This window comes from Osmerus mordax, chromosome 17 (genome assembly GCF_038355195.1).
Source record: "Osmerus mordax isolate fOsmMor3 chromosome 17, fOsmMor3.pri, whole genome shotgun sequence".
Taxonomy (NCBI): Eukaryota; Metazoa; Chordata; class Actinopteri; order Osmeriformes; family Osmeridae; genus Osmerus; species Osmerus mordax.
Genome location: NC_090066.1, coordinates 4,743,155 through 4,764,420, shown reverse-complemented (window position 1 = coordinate 4,764,420; position 21,266 = coordinate 4,743,155). Strand labels below are relative to the sequence as shown.

The following is a 21,266-nucleotide window of genomic DNA, read 5'->3' as shown; positions in this document are numbered from 1 at the left end:
AGCAAATGCACTAGGCTATACCCTTGCATCCCCAGTTTATAAACCTAGAATCGCCTATGATCTCCCCAGGACCTTAAATGGGAAATAGCCCATTTATAGTCCGTGTGGTTATCTAAACTGAAGCTACAAGATACACTGTAAGTGTGGACTGACATTTACCCCTCATGATCTTCACGATAAGACACGTTTTTTTTTGTTGTTGTCATTTTCAGAAATAGAATCATGACGTTTGCACAAAGCACCACATTTTCAATGAACAGACTATTTTTCCCGCAGTGACATGTACACAGGCCATAGATACATACACACATAATATCTAATGATGGATATATTTATAATAAAACAGTAACATTGATATAAACATACGGTATATTCGCTTGCTACAACCAATAAGAGCCAAAAACAACTATCAGAACGAGTTCACACTTGCATTTTTGCCTGGCTAGTTCTGATGTTGGATCCTGAAGACACACTCCCTCGTGTCAATTGTAATTTTGCCTGTTCAAATTTCTATGACCCGTATTTTGATACATTCAAATTAGCTTAAATGCATTAGTATTATACCACAGTGCAGATTTTAGAGCAATAAACGACGTACAATTCACACTAGCAGACTGGAACCGAAAATAATTATATTAAGTTGTATCAGGCAAAGTTTTCGAGACCTAATTGTTATGGTCCTTTGGTCCAAATGATCACAGGGGGAAATTTTACCCGTCGCTCAAGCCCTATGTTTATGTTGTCAGAAATCGAAGGTAACAACGCTATTGTAGTATATTTTGGTCATTGAACACTTGTATAATTCACAGATATATTGCATATGCTGTTTTGTCAATGTGTGGCGTATCAGTGCCACTGTGATAAAAGCTCGTGCGCTGCTCAGTTATTTGTTTACCTCAACTGCTTCATGCAGAGGCCTACTAGCGTTTGGCATTAGCTTACCTATACCTAGCATCTGTATTTTCACCAACCCAATGCTTAATTTCATATCTGATGTAGTCAGCTGAAATCATTGCAAAATAACAATATCAGACTTTCACTGTCATCATATGCAATTTAATTTATATGTATGGAAACCAGTGTCGAGCTCAGTAGGGACGGGTTAGCTCTAGCCACATAGCTACTAGTTAGATAGAGCTACCTCGACGTCGTTAGCACACAGCACCAAAGCTACACAGCTCTACAGTATCCAACTTTTGACTTTATGGGTGCTGTGAGATGACAATCCCTGGGATGCTACATTATCACAATAATATTGCAGTGGCGTTTACTTAGCTAATCAGCCAAGTATGTTTTATTAAATAAATATATTGGTAAAGCTAGCCTAGCTATCAAGCTAACAAACCTTACGTTGGCTATCTTCCTTAGCCACATTGCTAAGTTATAATGGTGAACGCGCCAACTCATTTGACATAGATAAGCTAATTCCTTGTTTCTTCTCTGGAATGTTGGTTAAAATCTCTCGAGACCTTCTCTCATCAACGGTTAATTTCTGTATATACATATTCATATGCATTGTTGCTAATGCGTTTCTTAACAGCGACCAGACTTTCCGTAACTATACAAGTGTATACAGGATTGCACAAAATTAGCTAAAGGAGTAGTCTAGAGCTAGGCTAGTAGCTAGATAACTGTCATCCGTCAACGGATGATAGCTTGGCTACAGATAGCAGAGTAACTGTGATCATAGTTGCCTTTGAGGGGAAATGTGTATGAACTAAGAATCTATTCCCGTCTAGGATGCCTGCTGAACGCAAGCGATCGTTAAACATGGATGAGAAAGAAGTTTGCTCTTTCACCAACAAGGAGAAGGAAAAAGAGAGAGAAGGTGAAAGGCGGCCTCCTTCCCGGGATAAATCAAAAGATGAGACCAAAATGAGTGGTAAGAAGGACAGCGGTAAAGCTGTTGAAGAGAAGAGGAGGCGTGTGGAAGAAGAAAAGAAAAAGAAGGAGGAGAAGGAGCGGAAAAAGAAAGAGGAGGAGAAACTTAAGGCAGAAGAAGAACAAAAGAAGAAAGAGGAAGAAGAAAAACAACAGCAGGAAGAAGAGGAGAGGAAGCTTCAGGAGGAAGAAGCCAGAAAGCAACGAGAAGAGGAGGCTGCACAACTCAAGTAAGAGATCGTACACAGAGTTCACTGGTTACCGGCCCCTGCTAATCTATGTACATTAGTGTGAGAGTAAGTTTTGCTGATTTTCACAAACGTGCATACATCAATTGTGGTTCTTTTTCATGATACACGCAACACCTCACAGTAGCAGACCCCTGTGAATACACATTCATGCTATGACTTTCTTCCCCGCACAGGGAGAAAGAGGAGAGCCACCAGCTGCATCAGGAGGCCTGGAAAAGTCACCAGTCCAGGAAGGAGCTGCGCAGTAAGAACCAGAATGTTCACGAGGGCCGACCCGAGGAGTCCTTTTTCAGCCGTCTGGACTCCAGCCTGAAAAAGAACACAGCCTTCGTCAAGAAGCTGCGCACCCTCACCGAGCAACAGCGGGACTCTCTTTCCAACGACTTTGGCTCGCTCAACCTCAGCAAGTACATCGGTGAGGCTGTGAGTTCTGTGGTGGAGGCCAAGTTGAAGATCTCCGATGTGGGCTGTGCTGTGCACCTGTGCTCTCTCTTCCACCAGCGCTATGCAGAGTTCGCCCCACTGCTTCTGCAGGCCTGGAAGAAGCACTTTGAGGCCCGTAAAGAGGAGAAGGCCCCCAACGTGAGCAAGCTGCGCACAGACCTCCGGTTCATCGCTGAGCTCACCATTGTGGGCCTCTTCACCGACAAAGAGGGCCTGTCTCTCATCTACGAGCAGCTGAAGAATATTATCGGGACAGACCGGGAGACACACACTCACGTGTCAGTGGTCATCAGCTTTTGTAAGCACTGCGGGGATGACATCGCTGGCCTGGTACCTCGCAAGATGAAGCTGGCAGCAGAGAAATTTGGTCTGGCTTTCCCTCCCAGTGAGATCATCAACACGGAGAAGCAGCAACCTTTCCAGAATCTTCTGAGGGAGTACTTCACCTCGCTTACCAAGCACCTGAAGAAGGACCACAGGGAGCTCCAGAACATTGAGCGGCAGAACAGGTGAGGGGAGCAGAATGAGATGTCTATTGAGTCTGAATTTGTCTCTCCACGCACTGACTGGGACGACCTCTGTGTGTCTCTCCTCTAGACGTATTCTCCACTCCAAAGGAGAGCTGAGTGAGGACAGACACAAGCAATATGAGGAGTTTGCTACCTCCTACCAGAAGCTTCTGGCAAATACCCAGTCACTGGCGGACCTGCTGGATGAGAACATGCCAGAGCTCCCCCAGGATAAAACTGTACAGGAGGGTACGGACTTTCATATAGACAAAGTAACAAATTTTTTATAAGGCACTATTGGGTCAGTGTCTTAGTGTGTGTGGGTGAGAGTGAGTGTCACTTAACACTTTTTTTTCCCCCTCTCTGGACGGTAGAGCATGGCCCTGGCATTGACATCTTCACCCCTGGGAAGCCTGGGGAGTACGACCTGGAGGGGGGCATCTGGGAGGACGAAGACGCCCGCAACTTCTACGAGAACATGGTGGACCTCAAGGCTTTCGTCCCCGCCATCTTGTTCAAGGACAACGAAAAGAGCAACCAGGCTAAAGACAAAGAGGAGGCCAAAGGTACGTGGTCCAACAGGCACACGCGCTCTTTTCCCCCTCGGGCTCTGTCCGCGAACGATGTCTGTGGACCAACTCCCACATCCCTGGTGTCCTGTCCTCAGATGCTGGGAAGGAGGCGGCCAGCACAGAAGAGCTGGAGCTGGAGCTGGAAGCCCTGGACATCGCCGACGACGCTCTGGAGCTGGAGGGAGCCGACGAGGCGGAGAACGAAGAGCTGGCCAAGAAGCTGCTGGACGATCAAGGTAGAGACGGAGCTAGCCCCAACACGTGGACCAGCACGGTTCAAACTGCTCACAGTCAGCTGTCAGAGTGAGGCTAAAGATGATAGTGACAGAGAGAGTAGAATGGCTGTTCTTGAAGTGTGTGATGCACGTGCTGTCTTTTGCAGGGTTCAGGTTAGGGTCAGGGAAAGGTCAGGGAAAGACGGCAATCGGCCGCTCAGGTATGTTTGAAAGGTGGAGACACTTGTCATTGAGAACGCGATACAATAATCCATACAGGATGTATTTTAAATCATTTTTGAATCCATGTCTATGTATCATGTCTATTCAAAAATATTGAATCCGCAGGCTTCTTTCTGTGCTCTGCACCAGGTCTTTTTGACTTGCACATGCAGCAGCTAACTGTTTGTCATGTCTGTGTTTGCAGAACAAGAGGATGAGGAAGCCAGCACTGGCTCCCACCTGAAGCTTATAGTTGACGCCTTCATCCAGCAACTCCCTAACTGTGTCAACAGAGACCTGATAGACAAGGCAAGACAACTCTTACATACTGAAGGAGTGAGGCCTTCCAGTAGCGCCATATTGACATATTCTAATCTTCTAACACCATTGACTGTATGTGCGTGACAGGCTGCCATGGACTTCTGCATGAACATGAACACCAAGTCCAACAGGAGGAAGCTGGTCCGAGCTCTCTTCACAGTCCCCAGACAGAGGTCTGTCTCCCCCTGGCTGATTATCATTGTATTGTGTGTGTGTGTGTGTGTGTGTGCGTGTCTCCAGCAGAGGACGCTCCTGTCCCTCATTTGCAGGGTAAGTCTTGTCAGTGGCCCTCACTGTGTCTGTTCGGTTGCAGGTTGGATCTCCTGCCCTTCTACTCCCGCCTGGTGGCCACCCTCCATCCCTGCATGTCAGACGTGGCTGAGGACCTGTGCTCCATGCTTAAAGGGGACTTCCGGTTCCATGTAGGTTCCTTTTGTTATTGCACCTAGCAATGCTAGCTCTCTCTGTCACCTCTAAACCGGTTCATTTGATACCAGGTCTGTGCTTATCCTTCAAAATACATTCCTCTTGTGTCCCCATAGATTCGGAAGAAAGACCAGATCAATATTGAGACGAAAAATAAAACCGTTAGGTTCATTGGAGAGCTGGCCAAATTCAAGATGTTTACCAAAACAGACACGCTTCATTGTCTGAAGGTAGGTGGTGTATCACGGCCAGGCGTGGAGGTTTGGGCTGCTGCCCTGAGATCACGTCAGTGTGTGTTTGACCTGTCTGAGTGATTCTGCAGATGCTGCTGTCTGACTTCTCCCACCACCACATCGAGATGGCCTGCACCCTGCTGGAGACCTGCGGACGCTTCCTGTTCAGATCCCCCGACTCCCACCTACGCACCAGCGTCCTCCTGGTACACACTAAAACACACACTAAAACACACCCATACACCCCCACAAGCATATGTGCATCCAGCCATGAAATGCCCTACATTAGATGTCATAGTGTAACTCCCCAGCTTTCAGGAGCGTGCCCAGAATCCTGCCGAGATGTCTGGTTTTAGCACTTCCAGAGGCCAATCCTGGTCTAATCTGGCTATTAATCTGGAATTAATGGTCCTAAACGGCTTTGGGACTGCTATTCAGGTCTTCAGAGCCACTGACTCAGGAGCTATTCATGGCTAAGTGGCTAGCTGGGAGAAGCGAGACGTCACCACTTATTGAATCTATGTTTTAAGACTCAGACAATAGGTGAAGAGTACAGCCACCGCTCACAGATCGAATATTTCTAGGCCTAAAATAAACTCAAACCACACTGATCAAAGGGATTTTCCATAAATGTTTTTCTCACATGATTTATCTTTTAAATTCCAAAGATTGTGTGTCGCCATATTTGGTTCAATCATGAGTTAGGACTCACAAAGTGTCTGGTGTGTGTTTCAGGAACAAATGATGCGTAAGAAGCAGGCCCAGCACCTGGACGCCCGCTACGTGACCATGGTGGAGAACGCCTACTACTACTGTAACCCCCCGCCCATGGAGAAGACCGTGCGCAAGAAGAGACCCCCGCTGCAGGAGTACATCCGCAAGCTGCTCTACAAGGACCTGTCCAAGGTCACCACGGAGAAGGTTAGACACTCATCACGTGACCCGATCACCCCGCACCCTGGCCTGGACGGGAGCCAGCCTTTTTAAAATGTGTCAATCTGCTCCCGTTGAGGAGCCTCTGTAGCGTGTTTGCTTTAAAAGCTTGTCCACATGATCTGTTGTTCCTCTTGGTTTTATCCTGGATGTCCTCCCCCTCCTCCCTCCAGGTGTTGAGGCAGATGAGGAAGCTGCCCTGGCAGGACCCCGAGAGCAAAAGCTACCTGATCTGCTGCATGGTCAACATCTGGAACGTCAAGTACAACAGCATCCACTGTGTGGCTAACCTGCTGGCTGGCCTGGTGGCCTACCAGGAGGATGTGGGCATCCATGTGGTGGATGGTGTTCTGGAGGACATCCGCCTGGGCATGGAGGTAGGCAGGACACTAGGGAGAACAAGCCCAGAATATGGAGCTATCCCTGGGCATGGAGGTAGGCAGGACACTAGGGAGAACAAGCCCAGAATATGGAGCTATCCCTGGGCATGGAGGTAGGCAGGACACTAGGGAGAACAAGCCCAGAATATGGAGCTATCCCTGGGCATGGAGGTAGGCAGGACACTAGGGAGAACAAGCCCAGAATATGGAGCTATCCCTGGGCATGGAGGTAGGCAGGACACTGGGGAGAATAAGCCCAGGGTTAAAAAAGACGGCTGTGGAATGAGGATGGATGAGGGTGGGCCAGCATAACATCTAGGTAGATGAATGGGACACTTCAGAGGACAGCTCCCCCTCACCTCCGCACATCCCTCTCTCCACCTTGCAGGTGAACCAGCCCAAGTTCAACCAGCGCAGGATCAGCAGTGCCAAGTTCCTGGGGGAGCTCTACAACTACCGCATGGTGGAGTCTGCCGTCATCTTCCGCACCCTGTTCTCCTTCATCTCGTTCGGGGTGAACCCCGACGGCGTGCCCAGCCCCCTGGATCCCCCCGAGCACCTGTTCCGCATCCGCATGGTGTGCACCCTGCTGGACACCTGCGGGCAGTACTTTGACCGAGGCTCCAGCAAGAGGAAGCTGGACTGCTTCCTGATCTACTTTCAGGTATGGCTGCTCCTCTGACTTGCTCTTATAAGCTTAGCTCTGTCGGCTTCTCTGGCACTCTCCTTCCCAGAGTTATAATGTGAACAGCTTGTTAAGGTGTGTGTGTGTTCTCCAGCGGTACATCTGGTGGAAGAAGAGTGTGGAGTTGTGGAGTGTGGACCATCCCTTCCCCATAGACATTGACTACATGATCAGTGACACCCTGGAGATGCTCCGGCCCAAGATGAGGCTCAGCTGCTCCCTGGAAGAGGCCATCAAACAGGTGGCTGAGCTGGAGAGGGAGGTCCTGGTCAAACTAGGTACGAAGCACGTACACACAGCCACACCCCCACATGCAGAGAGAGTGGAGCAGCTCCTCTGGTTGGCCCACTCCTGCTCTCTGTTGTCCCTGATGAACGGCATTCCTCTGTGTGTAGGAGGATTCACCTTTTTTGCCCTTTGTGTCTCTGTCAGACGAGTTTCCTCACTCCCCACACACACACACACACACACACACACACACACACGCACAGAGAGTAGCCAAACCAGCTCCCAGCCATAAAATGGTACTAAAACCCGCATGCCTAAAATACTTCTGTCATTTTTGGCAGCGGAGTAGTGTAGCTGGAGCAATCGGTTTCAGCCTGCACCACAATCTACACTTTGTGAAACATTGCCAGCATACGCTATCTCAGCATGTACACTGATTCCCTTCTGCTAACGCCAGTGAGTTTGTTGCTGTAGAATTGGAAATCAAAGCGATGGAGAGGCAGATGAGGACAGGGAGAGAGCGCAGGGAGAAAGCAGAGGAAGAGAAGAGGGGAACTGCCTGCGCTAGGGAAGAGAAAGAGGCGGAAGAAGAGAACCAGGAGATAAAGACAGGCATTCCTGTGGCAGGTGTAATGCGTTTGAGTCACTTCGTAAATATACAGGACCTTGTAAATGCACAGACGCGAAGCATTGTTCTGGGTTTCAAGGTGTTGATTGGAAACATGCGGGACTGCTCTTGATAGTCCTACCCTGTGTGTGCGTGTTGTATGTCTGTGTGTGTGTATCTGATGAAGAAGAGGGGAGAGTGATTGATGAGAGTGACGGTGGCCCCTGGCTGAACACTGGCCCATTGTTGTACCTTTCATCCGATCACCAGGATAAGGCATTCCTCAGTCCTGTGCTGAACCGAGGCCTGCTGTTTCCAGCCAGGGCCTCCTCCCCTCTCCCGAGCCCTACCCCAGCACTGTCAGACCAGCAGGGAGGCCACAGAGACTTGCTCTCTGGGTTCTGTGTACAAACCAGCCCACCTGTCCCAGTTAGGCTCAATTAGGCCGCTGTAGCTTAAGCTTGAAGAACATAAAAGTGTTTTTTGTCTGGGATGTCATTATATTCTTGGCTTGCTTGTAATCATACTATTCAGAATCTGGGTGCAGGAAAGCCAGCTCAGTCTGTGGGGATATTGCTCCCCAGACAGCCTTCTCATAACAATCAGTAGCTATTATGCAAAAGGCTTAGCCTGTTCTTAAGAAGTTACTGCCTGCAACTCTTAACATTTGCTGTTATATGCAGTTGTACTCATTTGTGTGTGTGTAACTATGTGTGTATAACTGTGTGTGTGTGTGTGTGTAACTTTATGCATGTGTAACCGTGTGTGTGTCCCCCCGCCCCCCCGCAGGTCTGGCCATGGAGAAGGACGGCCGGTGCTCCAGTGCCTTGGGAGAAGGAGAGGCTCTGGATGAAGAAGACGATGATGATGATGAGGAGGGAGGGGCGGAGACCGAGGAACAGTCCGGAAACGAGAGCGAGATGAACGAGCCAGAGGAGGAGGTGAGTCCATGGCTCCCCTCCAGGCACAGCCTCCAGGGCTGCCTGCCGGCCTGCTTCAGCTGAACCAGGCACAGCCTCCAGGCACAGCCTCCAGGCACAGCCTCCAGGCACAGCCTCCAGGCACAGCCTCCAGGCACAGCCTCCAGGCACAGCCTCCAGGCACAGCCTCCAGGCACACCCTCCAGGCACAGCCTCCAGGCACAGCCTCCAGGCACAGCCTCCAGGCACACCCTCCAGGCACAGCCTCCAGGCACAGCCTCCAGGCACAGCCTCCAGGCACAGCCTCCAGGCACAGCCTCCAGGCACAGCCTCCAGGCACAGCCTCCAGGCACAGCCTCCAGGGCTGCCTGCCAGCCTGCTTCAGCCGACACCTCTGTGTGGTAAAGACATGAACCATAACACCCAAATGCCCCGTGTGTTCCAGGAGGGCTCGGAGAACGAGGAGGAAGAGCGGGAGGAAGAGGAGGAGGAGAACACGGACTACCTGACCGACTCCAACAAGGAGAACGAGACTGACGACGAGAGCAATGTAAGACGCTGTGTTTATCTGTCCGTAGTGTGTGCGTGCGTGTGCTGTGTTCCGTGTTCCTAACCGCCCGGTGCTGACCCATGGCAGGAGGTGACCATCCGCGGGGGAGGGCTGAAGCACGTGGCCTGTGCTGAGGACGAGGACTTCATCCAGGCTTTGGATAAGATGATGCTGGAGAACCTTCAGGTAACCCACTCCTGCTCCTCGACCGCCCCTGGCTTCTGCCCAGGCCGACCCCCCCCCCCCCCCCTCAGGAGGTCTCACTGTGTGTGTGTCCATTGTTTAGCAGCGCAGCGGCGAGGCGGTCAAGGTGCACCAGCTGGACGTAGCCATCCCCCTGCAGCTGAAGAGCCAGCTGAAGAAGGGACCCGGACCAGCATGCACTGGGGAGGGCGACGCCGACGGCTCCGACACCATGCAGTTTGTCATGCTCACGCGCAAGGGCAACAAGCAGCAGGTACACACACACACACGTATATGCCCTATTTTCTTCCATAGCGGGTCAGTTAGCTCTCTCCACAGATTGGGCAGTGTTAGACCGACTCTGGGATAATATTGACTCATGTGTTGCAGCCGTGTGTGTATTTAGGCACCTTCCACTGGTGGAATGTGTGGTTTGGGGGCAGAGACCAGCTCATGTACTGTAGGGTGTGTCCAGTTTTTATCCAGAGAGGGAGTTTTGGAAAAGTAGTCTACACTTTACACACAAGTTGTCGACAGAACATTACTGAATTACGACCTCTATGCAAACAGCATTACTGTTATTTACTCAGAGACGGACTCCGTCAGGGACTACATATCCCGTCATTGTTGATATTTAGAGGCATTTATGAAGGAGGGATGACGATTTTGCTAGAAGCACAGCTGGAAGCCTGCAGTGGACTGAGTGGATCCAGGGGTGGGCCCTGGAGAAAGGGCTCCTGTCTGAGTTCAGGAAATTGTCTGTTACGTGATGTACCTGGATCCCAGCTACAGTTAACCCACCCATCTCTCACGCTCTTGCTCGCTCTTTCACTCTCACACACACACACATTCCAATGGGAGTGCCCTCTATGCTTTCTACAGAGGGCTCCTCAGAAAAACACACTTCAAAGCCTAGAATGGAATCATTAAATGAGTGGAATGGTTTTTGAGAAATCGTGTTTGGCCCTCTACATTTATGTGGCTTCGACTCCCAGCTGTCGTACTGGCGACTCTGAACGTTCCTCCCTCCCCCTCCTGCAGTATAACATCTTGAACGTTCCTCCCTCTCTCCCCCTCCTGCAGTATAACATCTTGAACGTTCCTCCCTCTCTCCCCTTCCTGCAGTATAACATCTTGAACGTTCCTCCCTCTCTCCCACTCCTGCAGTATAAGATCTTGAACGTTCCTCCCTCTCTCCCCCTCCTGCAGTATAACATCTTGAATGTTCCTCCCTCTCTCCCCCTCCTGCAGTATAAGATCTTGAACGTTCCTCCCTCTCTCCCCCTCCTGCAGTATAACATCTTGAACGTTCCTCCCTCTCTCCCCCTCCTGCAGTATAAGATCTTGAACGTTCCTCCCTCTCTCCCCCTCCTGCAGTATAACATCTTGAACGTTCCTCCCTCTCTCCCCCTCCTGCAGTATAAGATCTTGAACGTTCCTCCCTCTCTCCCCCTCCTGCAGTATAACATCTTGAACGTTCCTCCCTCTCTCCCCCTCCTGCAGTATAACATCTTGAACATTCCTCCCTCTCTCCCACTCCTGCAGTATAAGATCTTGAACGTTCCTCCCTCTCTCCCCCTCCTGCAGTATAACATCTTGAACGTTCCTCCCTCTCTCCCCCTCCTGCAGTATAAGATCTTGAACGTTCCTCCCTCTCTCCCCCTCCTGCAGTATAACATCTTGAACGTTCCTCCCTCTCTCCCCCTCCTGCAGTATAACATCTTGAACGTTCCTCCCTCTCTCCCCCTCCTGCAGTATAAGATCTTGAACGTTCCTCCCTCTCTCCCCCTCCTGCAGTATAACATCTTGAACGTTCCTCCCTCTCTCCCCCTCCTGCAGTATAACATCTTGAACGTTCCTCCCTCTCTCCCACTCCTGCAGTATAAGATCTTGAACGTTCCTCCCTCTCTCCCCCTCCTGCAGTATAACATCTTGAACGTTCCTCCCTCTCTCCCCCTCCTGCAGTATAAGATCTTGAACGTGCCCCTGTCCTCTCACCTGGCGGCCAATCACTTCAACCAGCAGCAGGCTGAGCAGGAGGAGCGCATGCGCATGAAAAAGCTCACCCTGGACATCAACGAGAGGCAGGAGCAGGAGGACTACCAGGGTAGGACGCACCACGGGGACACACCACGGGGACGCACCACGGGGACACACCACGGGGACACGCCACGTGGGAACACGGAGTGAGGACACCAGGGGCGTTTGTGTGGTTGTGTTAACCCTGTGTGTGTGTATGCGTGTGCAGAGATGATGCAGTCCCTGGCCCAGCGTCCGGCTCCGGCCAACACCAACCGAGAGCGTCGGCCACGCTACCAGCACCCTAAAGGTGCTCCCAACGCCGACCTCATCTTCAAGACTGGAGGAAGGTGAGACTCCATCCTAACTGGAGAACACACGCACACACCAAGCTCTAGAACATACACACAGACTAGCTCTACAACACACACACCATACTGTGTTAACAGCTGGGGGTTTAAAGTGGATATTAGAGTGGATCTCATGTAATGTGCCGGTCACTTAACTGACTCTGCCCCGTGGGGATCTCTACATCTGAACAGAAGGCTTGAGAAATGAGGGAGACGAGAAAGGCAAGAGCAAGAGAGCAGCGAGATATGAGGTCCAGGAGCAAGAGAGCAGCAAGATATGAGGTCCAGGAGTCTAGAGGAAGCCAGATAAGCCGGCCGCGCCTCAGAGAACTGCTCCCACCAGTTGATATGAGGACCTTAGGTTGTTTAGTTAGGTTGTCTGAAGCAGATGTCCCTCCTGAACTCTGCCCTTTGTGTTTAATTCCAAATGCTGTGTTTCTCACGCATTCTCTTATTTATTATTGTGTAAAAATTAAAGTTTAAAATAAAGATTGCTTTAAAAAAAGTAAAAGAAATCACAACTACAGCAGCTTGTTTCTTGTGTGTCTTTTGATTAAGGAATTAGTGTGACAAAAGCAGAGTGGATATTTTAAACACCATACTCTCACATTAGCCTCACAGGAATGTATGCATAATACCAAGCAGGCAGGCACAGAACTGTGATTTGAGAAATCTGTATCTGTATGTAACGGTCCTTTTGATCAAGGTGGGGGCTAATCTGTTCATTACGATATCCCGTTCAATAGCAACACATGATGAAAAAATAACTGAAGGTTTAAGAAAGGACAGTGAATACAAAAAATGGTGAACACGGTGTGTTGTTGTCTAGGAGGTGATGGACAGATGGAGGCGTAGAGGAGGCTGCTGTGGAAGGCAGCTGCTACAGTAACCTGCCGCTCTTCGCTCTCTCCTCCAGGAGACGCTGAATGGAGTCTGGCCAAGGGAGCAAACAAGCGAGTGAGAGAGCAAGCGCAAACGAGAGAGAGAGAGAGAGAGACGTGTGGAGGACCGGTCTTGCCTGACCAGGGAGCAAGGCCGCCAGCCGCCCCCACTGACGCAAGCGCCTGACACCCAACCCTGCTGCAGGAGGAAGAGGAGGGAGGATGGGTGGGCAGGGTTCACCCCTTTTGCCCAGTCTAGGGGGCCCAGGCCACCCCTTCCTTTCTGTCTGCCACCGGGGACGTCACCAGCACACAAACAACCACCTGTCTGAAGGAGAGCTCAAACAGTGGGGCGGGAAAAAGACCTTGAAACGAATGACCAGCTGACTGGACGGATGGACAGACATGATCCCAGATAGACAGCCAGTCAGGCTTCCAGACATGGCCACAGGCTTCCCTCAAAGACATGGATAGGGCTCTCACACACGCGCCAGAGAAGCGGAGAGAAGATTCTGAATGTGTGTGTGTGAGAGAGAGGGAGAAAATGAAATGCTGGGTGGGTGGGTGGGGGGGATTTTGAGATTGACTGTGCTTCTCTTACTGGAAACATCTGTTATTCAGTGTTTTTTTTCCCCTCTGTCTACCTACATCACACTGTATGTCACAGGACTGAGAGAAATAAGGGGGAGGGGAGAGGAGAGGGGATGGATTCACCAAGCTACTGATGAGACGCTGTAACAAGCAGTCTGGGGAGGAGCCCGGAGGTGTACAGAGGGAGGACAGTGTGTGTGTGTTCCTGAGGACTACTGTGTTTCCTCCTGTTTAATGCTATCCCTGTTGGAATAACTTGTTGCATTATGTTGCCGTGGTGATGACCCAGACAGGGGGTCGTAGCAAGAGACCAGCGATGACTGACCAGCGTTTCATCATCAGAAATAAGAATATATAAATGAGTATATATAGTCTTTATTTTTCCAGCATTTAGCATTCTAGGTGTTCCATTTTAGTTTCCCATGGAGTTATTTTTGATGATATTAGACTTTGTGTTGATTTGGGTTTCTGTGCTGTATTGTGGTAAAGATTTTGGACTAATAGATAAGATACTATAAGCTTCCTCTGGAGTGTGAAACTCACTATATCTTGTTTGATTCTTACTGTCTGTAGGTAATCTATATTCTACTGCATGGGCCATTCTGCACCAGCTTTGTAAGCCATTCTGCCTGTGTTATTAATAAAATGTTTGTTAATGAGTATTTTTTGCCTTGCTTCCTTTTACTGTGTTGAGGATTTGTCTGACCTACGGCCTATTAGGAATTCTATTGTGTATTTGTCTGACAGGGCGATGGGACTTGTGAATGAGTGAGGGTGTGCTTGTTTGTGTGAGAGGGCACTCTTGAGTGGGTGTGTCTGTCTGTTTCTAATTATGTGGCCCCAAACATGCTCATTTCCTCACTTCCTGTCTGCAGAACAACCTCTTACACATGCACGAATAATACACACCCTGAAAACTTCAGCTTCAGTTGCCTTCATTCACACTCCCAAAGTATAGATTCCAGAAGCGTTCTCTTTTTTGCTGAAACACACACACGCACACACACACATTACTTCACACACTCTTCGGAGAGAGGTTCTCTGAGGAATCTGGGTGAAATGCTGTGCTGCCAGAAAGCTCTCCCACTATGGAACATAAGTGTTACACCCATAGCTGTCTCAGAAGAATGCATTGAGGTTGAAACTACCAAATATAGCCTACAACTGCAGATACCAGTCTAAGACGAGATATTGTACTCAAAGGAAGCTTGTTTGCTTCCTGTGTTCTTTCTCTGATCCCATCTACTAGCTGATCCACTGGAGGTGACAGCCATGGTGAATAATTCTCCACATAGTCAATCATTATAAGCCATCTAATGGTGCATTCCATTCCATAGTAAAAGACCTGTGACGAATAACTCAAATATGTATATTAGTCTCTTTATTTAGTTACAAATGTGCATTAAGTGTGCATGTGTGCATATCATACTGAACAAAACAACTGACATTTCAGAGTTAAGAAAGAAGTATAGAAAGGAAAGATGTTGCGGCTACCATGATAGCAGCAACATTGGATGAAAAAGCACTCAAAAGACAATATAGAACTGTTCATTTGGACTCGTAGCCTATGCATCTTGAATTTTCAGAGCCTGCAAACTGTCCCCTGCACATCCCCTGTGTGTGTGTTTGTGTTTTTGTGTGTGTGCAAAAACAATTTATGTAGCACAATGTGCTACATCGGATCCTTCGATAGAAATTGTAGATAACACTACAAAACCGGAGTCTTGAAAACAATAAAACATACAAACGTCCTTGTAACTCTTCGCTACTCAGGATACTTCAAAATGACTGTAGATTAACTACAAAAACCGGAGTCTTATGAGAAAATACAGAAAGCATGGAAATTGACATCTTTCTCTCCCATATACATCAACAAAACCATACATCTATCTTTCCGCCTCTTTCATACCTACACATGCACGCAGACAAACACACAGAGGCTCTAACACACACACACACACCCACACACACACACCCACACGCACACGCACACACACGCACGCGCACACGCACACACACACACACACACACACACACACACACACACACACACACACACACACACACACACACACACACACACACACACACACACACACACACACACACACACACACAGGGGAGGGAACATTGATTTTGATTACATTAAACATGTTGGAACAGCCTACTCATCAACAACAAAGCAGCAAAACAACAAGCACGTATTATTCTCTAAGTATTTATGGATTTTATGGCTAAAGAATATTATGTTTCTTTCCCAACAACTAAGTAGTAAAAAGTTCGGTGTGGGAGGCAAGAAGGAATAAAAATAGGAGTCAGGTGGCTGAGCGGTGAGGGAGTCGGGCTAGTAATCTGAAGGTTGTCAGTTTGATTCCCAGCCGTGCCAAATGACGTTGTGTCCTTGGGCCTTGGGCAAGGCACTTCACCCTACTTGCCTCGGGGGGATGTCCCTGTACTTACTGTAAGTCGCTCTGGATAAGAGCGTCTGCTAAATGACTAAATGTAAATACCCCTCAGCCAACTGGGTAGCTACCACAGTCATGTCCTTCACTGCTCAAAGCAACTCAAGTCTAGTGTCTTCTCAATGACATACTGTCACTCAAATGGCATTTGAGTTCATCTAATACGTTTCCGTAAAAATGTCCAACATTTCGTTATCCCCTATATACAACCCAGCACAATAGGATTACCTCATATGACATGTATTAGGTATACCAAAAGCATAATTGCAACATGATAAAATCATCATTATTATTACTGATTACCTGTCTCTGAAACTGTCAATTACAGCACAGGAAGTATGATGTGTGAGTAAATTACTTGGATCTATTCACCACAGATATAGTTATCATATACTGTCCTGAATGTTATAGGAAACCTTCAAACACTAGGAAAGTGCTTGAAAGTCCATTCTTGCTCGTGTTCTTAAATGTTGAATAGCGGAAAACTGCCCAAGTCAGTAAACAAACTAATGAAAACATGGCCATCAGTTATTAGGAGACAAATAAGGGCTAAGACATTACCAACATCAACTGCTCAACATGATGTCACTTTCATACAGAGCAAACCTCATCATATCATGCTTTCTTTGGAGAGTGAGAGTACTGTAAGCATTCCTAGACATCCAGGTGATAATATGTTCTTGCCAAATGTGCCAACGCATTTAGGTGGTTCCTCCATTTCTTGATGAACTTGTATGCTCCACCATCAAGAGTCAGTTTGGTTCAAATGATCTTAGAGGCATTCATTGTGTTATGAATAAGAGGAAAAGTAAATGTTCGAGAACAATAAAGACCTGTATGACAGCTAAGACAGGGTTAATAGAGTGATTTGTGTAAGCTTTAGTGTTTGATCTGTCTGTGTGTGTGTGCATGTGTCTGCAACCGCACCATGTGACTGTTAAACTTGTTTGTCAGCATTCCCATTGGCCAGGAACTGAAAGACAGCTGTTCAGGTTACAGTACATACAATATCCTGTTTCATTCACTCTATGGATAAAGTAGGGCTCATGCCACGTGTCACAAGACAGAAACCTTTAGAAAACTCCAGTCCATCAAACAGTGGGACTCCAAGAAGGGGAACATGAAGTTGACGGCCCAGAGTTAGGAAGTTTCCTTCAGCAGTCCTAGTTTCCGGAGGGCTTCCCTCCGTGACTCATCCGTCGCTCCCCGTCCAGAGAACTGCACGGTGATCCCTTGGGAACGGAACGAGGGGGGCTTGGAGATGGACCTCCTCCGGGGCTCTGGAGAGGAGGGAAGCGACATCTTTCTCTGAGGGCTAGGGGGAGCTTGGCTGCGGGTAGGCCTGGGGGCCGGGGAAGGGGCTGGGGCTCTGGAGGTCTTTACTGGGCAGTGTGTGGACACATCTGGGGTGGAGTGTGCTGCTGAGGATGGGGTCATGGTTCTACTCTTGCCCCCATAGCTGTTGAGCTCATAAGGCAGGGCCTCTGGCTTGGCTGGGCCTGGGGCTAGGGCTGGAGCTGGGGCTGGGGCTGGGGCTAGCACAGCTTTGTGGGAACTCAGGATATCTGGGAGGTCACTCCTGACCTCAGGCCCAGGGGCAGGGGTCATGACCTTGCTCTTCCCACCATAGCTGTTGAAGTCACTAGATGTGGCCAGAACCGCAGGCTGGATCTTAGTATCATGGCTGTTGGACACAGTAACATCACTCCTAGGGGCTGTAGAAGGGTGGACCACAATACTTTTCCCACCGTAACTGTTAAAGTCCAGCGAGGAGATTTCAGATGGAGGGGAGACAGACTTGGGCTCATGGTGGACTGGCTCAGAGCTGACTGTTGCAGGAGGCGAGGGGTTTGCAGGTGCTGGGGAAGGCGAAGGGGTGGAGGTGAGGACAGGGACTTTGGCTCGGGCCTCAGTGCTGAGGTCCCCAGACATAGCTCTGTTTCGGGTCAGGCCCAGTTTGGACAGTGCCTCCATCCTGGACTTATCTGGGGTGGGGTCCCTGAAGGAGACACTGCGGGTGGGAACATTGCGGGCAGTCAGCTGGGACGTCAAATGAGGGTCCAGAGGGTTCGCCGTCCCTGATAGGTTAGCCAGCATCTGGGCCCTCCTGTCCTGGAGGTTCACGCTGGTCAGTGATTGGCCATGGTGCTCTTTGCTGCCCATTATCATGCTAATGTTGCCAGGAAAGCGGCTGGGCTTGGCGGATGTGGGCGGACCATGTTTGACATTGTGGTCGGGGGAGGTGGGCATTCTCTCGGAGTCCAGACTTCTACGACGGAGAAGGGAGGGGTCAATATTAGTGGCTCCGCCTCCTTGATTCTCTGCGATCTTCTGAGCAATAAGGACAGGGGTGGGGATGGAGCCCACAGGGTGGTACTGGGAGTGGCCATAGTTATCTGCAGACCCTGATTGGCTGCCGCTGGGCAGGGGAGGGTTGTACTCTGCAGGGAAGTTGTTTATTGGCTCACGTCGTGGCTTCATCTCAATATGGCTCTGAGGATTCACAGCCATGCTCTGGAAATCTGGAAGGCAGAAAGATGGATAAGTTAACATAAAGAAATTTGCTCTCTCAATTCCAGAATGGGTGGTTCAATACCTTTTCTGAGGATTATCTCTAGATTGAGGTAGACTAGTATACCTGGCATAGCTGGGTTGAACATCTTCTCTTTGGCCTGGGCTGGCCCTGGTTCTGGCCGAACCAGGTCTATAATGTCCTGGTCTTTTGGGTTGGAGTCCATGGTGTCGCAGCTGAATGGGGGCAAGGTGCTGGGCTGGGACCTGGGGGTGGATGCTAAGGTGGGGGGTCCATCACACACGTCCACGGGGCTACCTGCCTCCTCTTGCCTCTTGTGGGCCTCCCCCTCCTCAAACTCCTCCTCCAGAGAGTCAATGGTCTCCTCAAAGAACAGGATGCACTCCTGCTCCTCCTGGCTCAAGAACTGCAGTGCCTGGTCCTTCTGTGTGTGTGTGTGTGGGGGGGGGGGGGGGGGGGGGGGATACAGTACAGGTCAACAACTATCAGTGAATGACAAAGTCGCATTGCCAATGTCTACTGTCTATGTAATATCTACTGCAATGACAAACACATTCTCATACCATGCCACATAGACCAAAAGACCCTGCTTTGTGTAGCCCTGGCCTCTCTCTTCATTATAAATTCACCCTTCTGGCTGCTGTCTTTCACAGGTGTGTCTGTGTGTCTGTATGTTAGAGCCACGCACTTCAGTGAGAACACAGGGCTTCTTGTTCCCTCACCCCTGGTTTCACAGCTCTCTCCCCTCTTCCACTTGGCTCAAAGACCCCCGCCCATAGGGAGGGGACTGAGCACCCCCCCCCCCCTCCCCCTCCTCCCCAAACCCCCACCCCTCGTCCCACCCCCTTTCAACCTACATCTCTACCTGGCCCACTTAAGAGAGCACAGCCCCTGAACACAACACAATGGGGTATCCAGTAACAGCACTGCCTTAGCTGCTGGGTGACTATTGATTTTTCCACTGCACCCTGGGGTCTGTTTCAGTCAAGATAATACTCAGAGTCAAAAGGCCCAAAATGTTGCAGCAGTCAGTTTAAATTCAGACCTGATGGGTTCAGGAAATAGGCATTTACCCTCACAGCATACACAACAAGGCCCCAGATAGTCGGATGATAGCTTTATATAGATCCCAGGACTGCCATTGTGAACAGGGTTGCCTTGGTAGCTGGATGCTTTACCACATTGAGTAGTGACGTAGTGACATAAAAAACCTGTTTTTCTCAATACCTATCAGCACACCAAAAAATCCACCCACCGACCCATCCACATACTCACACACACACCCACCCACATACCCACTGTTGCGAAAACACCCTGCTGAAACCAAACTGACTTGGAGATTTCTGTGCAATGAGTGATGACTTATGGGGTAGAAAACTGCAGCTTAACCGGTTTGACTCTTAAGAGTATGTGAATGTCACCCCTGAGGCATTCGACTGGATTCAGTACTTAATCCAGTGTCACAGATGAAGCAAGAAGTTTGTTTGTTGTTTGTTGTATAAACAGAACCTAGTGTACCTGTCAGGGCTTGTGTATAGCAACAGAAATACAGTGCAAAAAGATTCAATTCTGAACTTGATACACAAGGAAAGTGAACGCTTCATTGTCAGGTCTTACATGGGTTAGGGTTTAACTAACAGCTGTCAACCACACACAACTTGAGAGCACAATTCAAGGAAAAAAAACAAGGTGCAAAGTTACACTACAGTAATTACATAGAGTACATTCTCTACTAACATGATCTCCCATACTCACACTCCTGGTCCGGCTCTGAGACTTTCTACGGCCACCATCATGACCGTTGACCTCGAATTGGAGATGAGGATTGGCCTTTACGTGGAAATCCATGGTTACTGGCTGAGACTTGGTGCCACTTGTGGGCATCTCATGGAGGGTCTGGCTTTCCCCAAAGGTCCAGAAACGTTTCCGGTCTCACTCTGAAGAATCATCTACTCCTGTGTCTGTCAACAAGGTCTGGGAAGAGAGGAAGAAAAATGCTCAGAAAGCTCAAATACAAATCACCCTATTTCACAAGACAACATTCACAATCTGTCCTAGATCTGAATGAAAAGCAAATAATAAGTAAATAACTTCAGTTTGACTAAACTTGAAGGTGATAGAATAGAACACTAGGAAACTAAGCAATACCCTTTCAATCAACCAATATGCCTAATGTCAATGCCAACAAATTCACCACAGTCATATGGTACCAAGTTACATACCTCTCTCCAAAACTGAGTAGTACCTATCAGTAAAGACTTCTTGTTCTCCGAGTAAGCTACACCTGTACTAAGCTATGTGACATCAATGTCACAACACTACACTCTAATGACAAGGCTTTGCGAGATGTCGCTGCGGGTAGTCAATGGCACAGCATCACGACAGCTCCTAAGCTGATCGACGAGTTATTCTGGATCAGGTATGGTATAACAAGCTCCGTTAGACAATCCCTCCTTGTTGAAGAGTGGCCTTTAAATAAATGAGGGCAATTTGTCCAGTGATTTACAGACTATCTTAAGACTTAAATGTAACTTTGTATTAAAGTTACTGTTTTAAAACAATACATTTCTTCATAAAATAACTTACCTGTAGCGTATACAACCGCATTAGGCACACGTAGGCCTACACAAAATGTTCGTTCATCAAATTTCCCACAAAGAAAATTATTAAAATTAAGTTGTTGACAAAAAACGTTAGGAACTAAAAATCTGAAGAAAAAAAATCCCCAGTAGGCTACAAGCAGCGTGAGCACAGCCTACTTGGCGAACTCCTTGTGCGTAATGTGGCACGTACGTCTACTCCAGACGAGATGAGCGCACAGAACTCCACCCCAAACATAGGCTATGAGTTGTTTTCTGCAGGTATACTGA

The 21,266-nt window shown here is 48.9% G+C and overlaps 2 protein-coding genes across 7 annotated transcripts; one reads left to right on the top strand and one right to left on the bottom strand.

Annotated features, from left to right (window-relative positions):
- The first annotated feature begins 691 nt into the window (after positions 1–691).
- Positions 692–13,363, top strand: upf2 (UPF2 regulator of nonsense mediated mRNA decay). Of its 5 annotated transcripts, none has more exons than XM_067254959.1 (22): positions 692–755; positions 1,740–2,111; positions 2,306–3,085; positions 3,174–3,334; positions 3,460–3,651; positions 3,753–3,893; positions 4,300–4,403; positions 4,503–4,588; positions 4,729–4,837; positions 4,958–5,071; positions 5,164–5,280; positions 5,810–5,995; positions 6,181–6,384; positions 6,776–7,051; positions 7,167–7,350; positions 8,697–8,848; positions 9,273–9,377; positions 9,465–9,563; positions 9,664–9,834; positions 11,526–11,667; positions 11,809–11,929; positions 12,849–13,363. In XM_067254959.1, the coding sequence occupies exons 2-22, from the start codon at positions 1,741–1,743 to the stop codon at positions 12,853–12,855; spliced, it is 3,822 nt and encodes a 1,273-aa protein (XP_067111060.1). In that variant the 5' UTR covers positions 692–755; position 1,740; the 3' UTR covers positions 12,856–13,363. The 5 variants fall into 5 exon arrangements, with proteins under 5 accessions (XP_067111060.1, XP_067111058.1, XP_067111059.1 ...); XM_067254957.1 differs by having other exon boundaries at positions 12,846–13,363; XM_067254958.1 differs by having other exon boundaries at positions 12,759–13,363.
- Positions 13,364–15,417: 2,054 nt separating this feature from the next.
- Positions 15,418–21,188, bottom strand: LOC136960469 (proline and serine-rich protein 2). Of its 2 annotated transcripts, none has more exons than XM_067254970.1 (4): positions 20,983–21,188; positions 20,152–20,370; positions 18,502–18,820; positions 15,418–18,385 (listed from the first exon to the last, which is right to left on the bottom strand). In XM_067254970.1, the coding sequence occupies exons 2-4, from the start codon at positions 20,278–20,280 to the stop codon at positions 17,004–17,006; spliced, it is 1,830 nt and encodes a 609-aa protein (XP_067111071.1). In that variant the 5' UTR covers positions 20,281–20,370; positions 20,983–21,188; the 3' UTR covers positions 15,418–17,003. The 2 variants fall into 2 exon arrangements, with proteins under 2 accessions (XP_067111071.1, XP_067111072.1); XM_067254971.1 differs by lacking the exon at positions 20,983–21,188 and adding an exon at positions 20,619–20,716.
- Positions 21,189–21,266: the final 78 nt, after the last annotated feature.

What these genes read in the sequence shown, in the direction of transcription:
- upf2 (XM_067254955.1), top strand. Translation starts at nt 1,741, where the DNA reads ATGCCTGCTGAACGCAAGCGATCGTTAAACATGGATGAGAAAGAAGTT. An exon ending in GAAGCTGCTGGACGATCAAG is followed by an intron (nt 3,894 to 4,299) that starts GTAGAGACGGAG and finishes CTGTGTTTGCAG; the next exon opens with AACAAGAGGATGAGGAAGCC. An exon ending in ACATCCGCCTGGGCATGGAG is followed by an intron (nt 6,385 to 6,775) that starts GTAGGCAGGACA and finishes TCCACCTTGCAG; the next exon opens with GTGAACCAGCCCAAGTTCAA.
- LOC136960469 (XM_067254970.1), bottom strand. Translation starts at nt 20,280, where the DNA reads ATGCCCACAAGTGGCACCAAGTCTCAGCCAGTAACCATGGATTTCCAC. An exon ending in CTCAGAGCCGGACCAGGAGT is followed by an intron (nt 18,821 to 20,151) that starts GTGAGTATGGGA and finishes ACACACACACAG; the next exon opens with AAGGACCAGGCACTGCAGTT. An exon ending in GTTCAACCCAGCTATGCCAG is followed by an intron (nt 18,386 to 18,501) that starts GTATACTAGTCT and finishes TCTGCCTTCCAG; the next exon opens with ATTTCCAGAGCATGGCTGTG.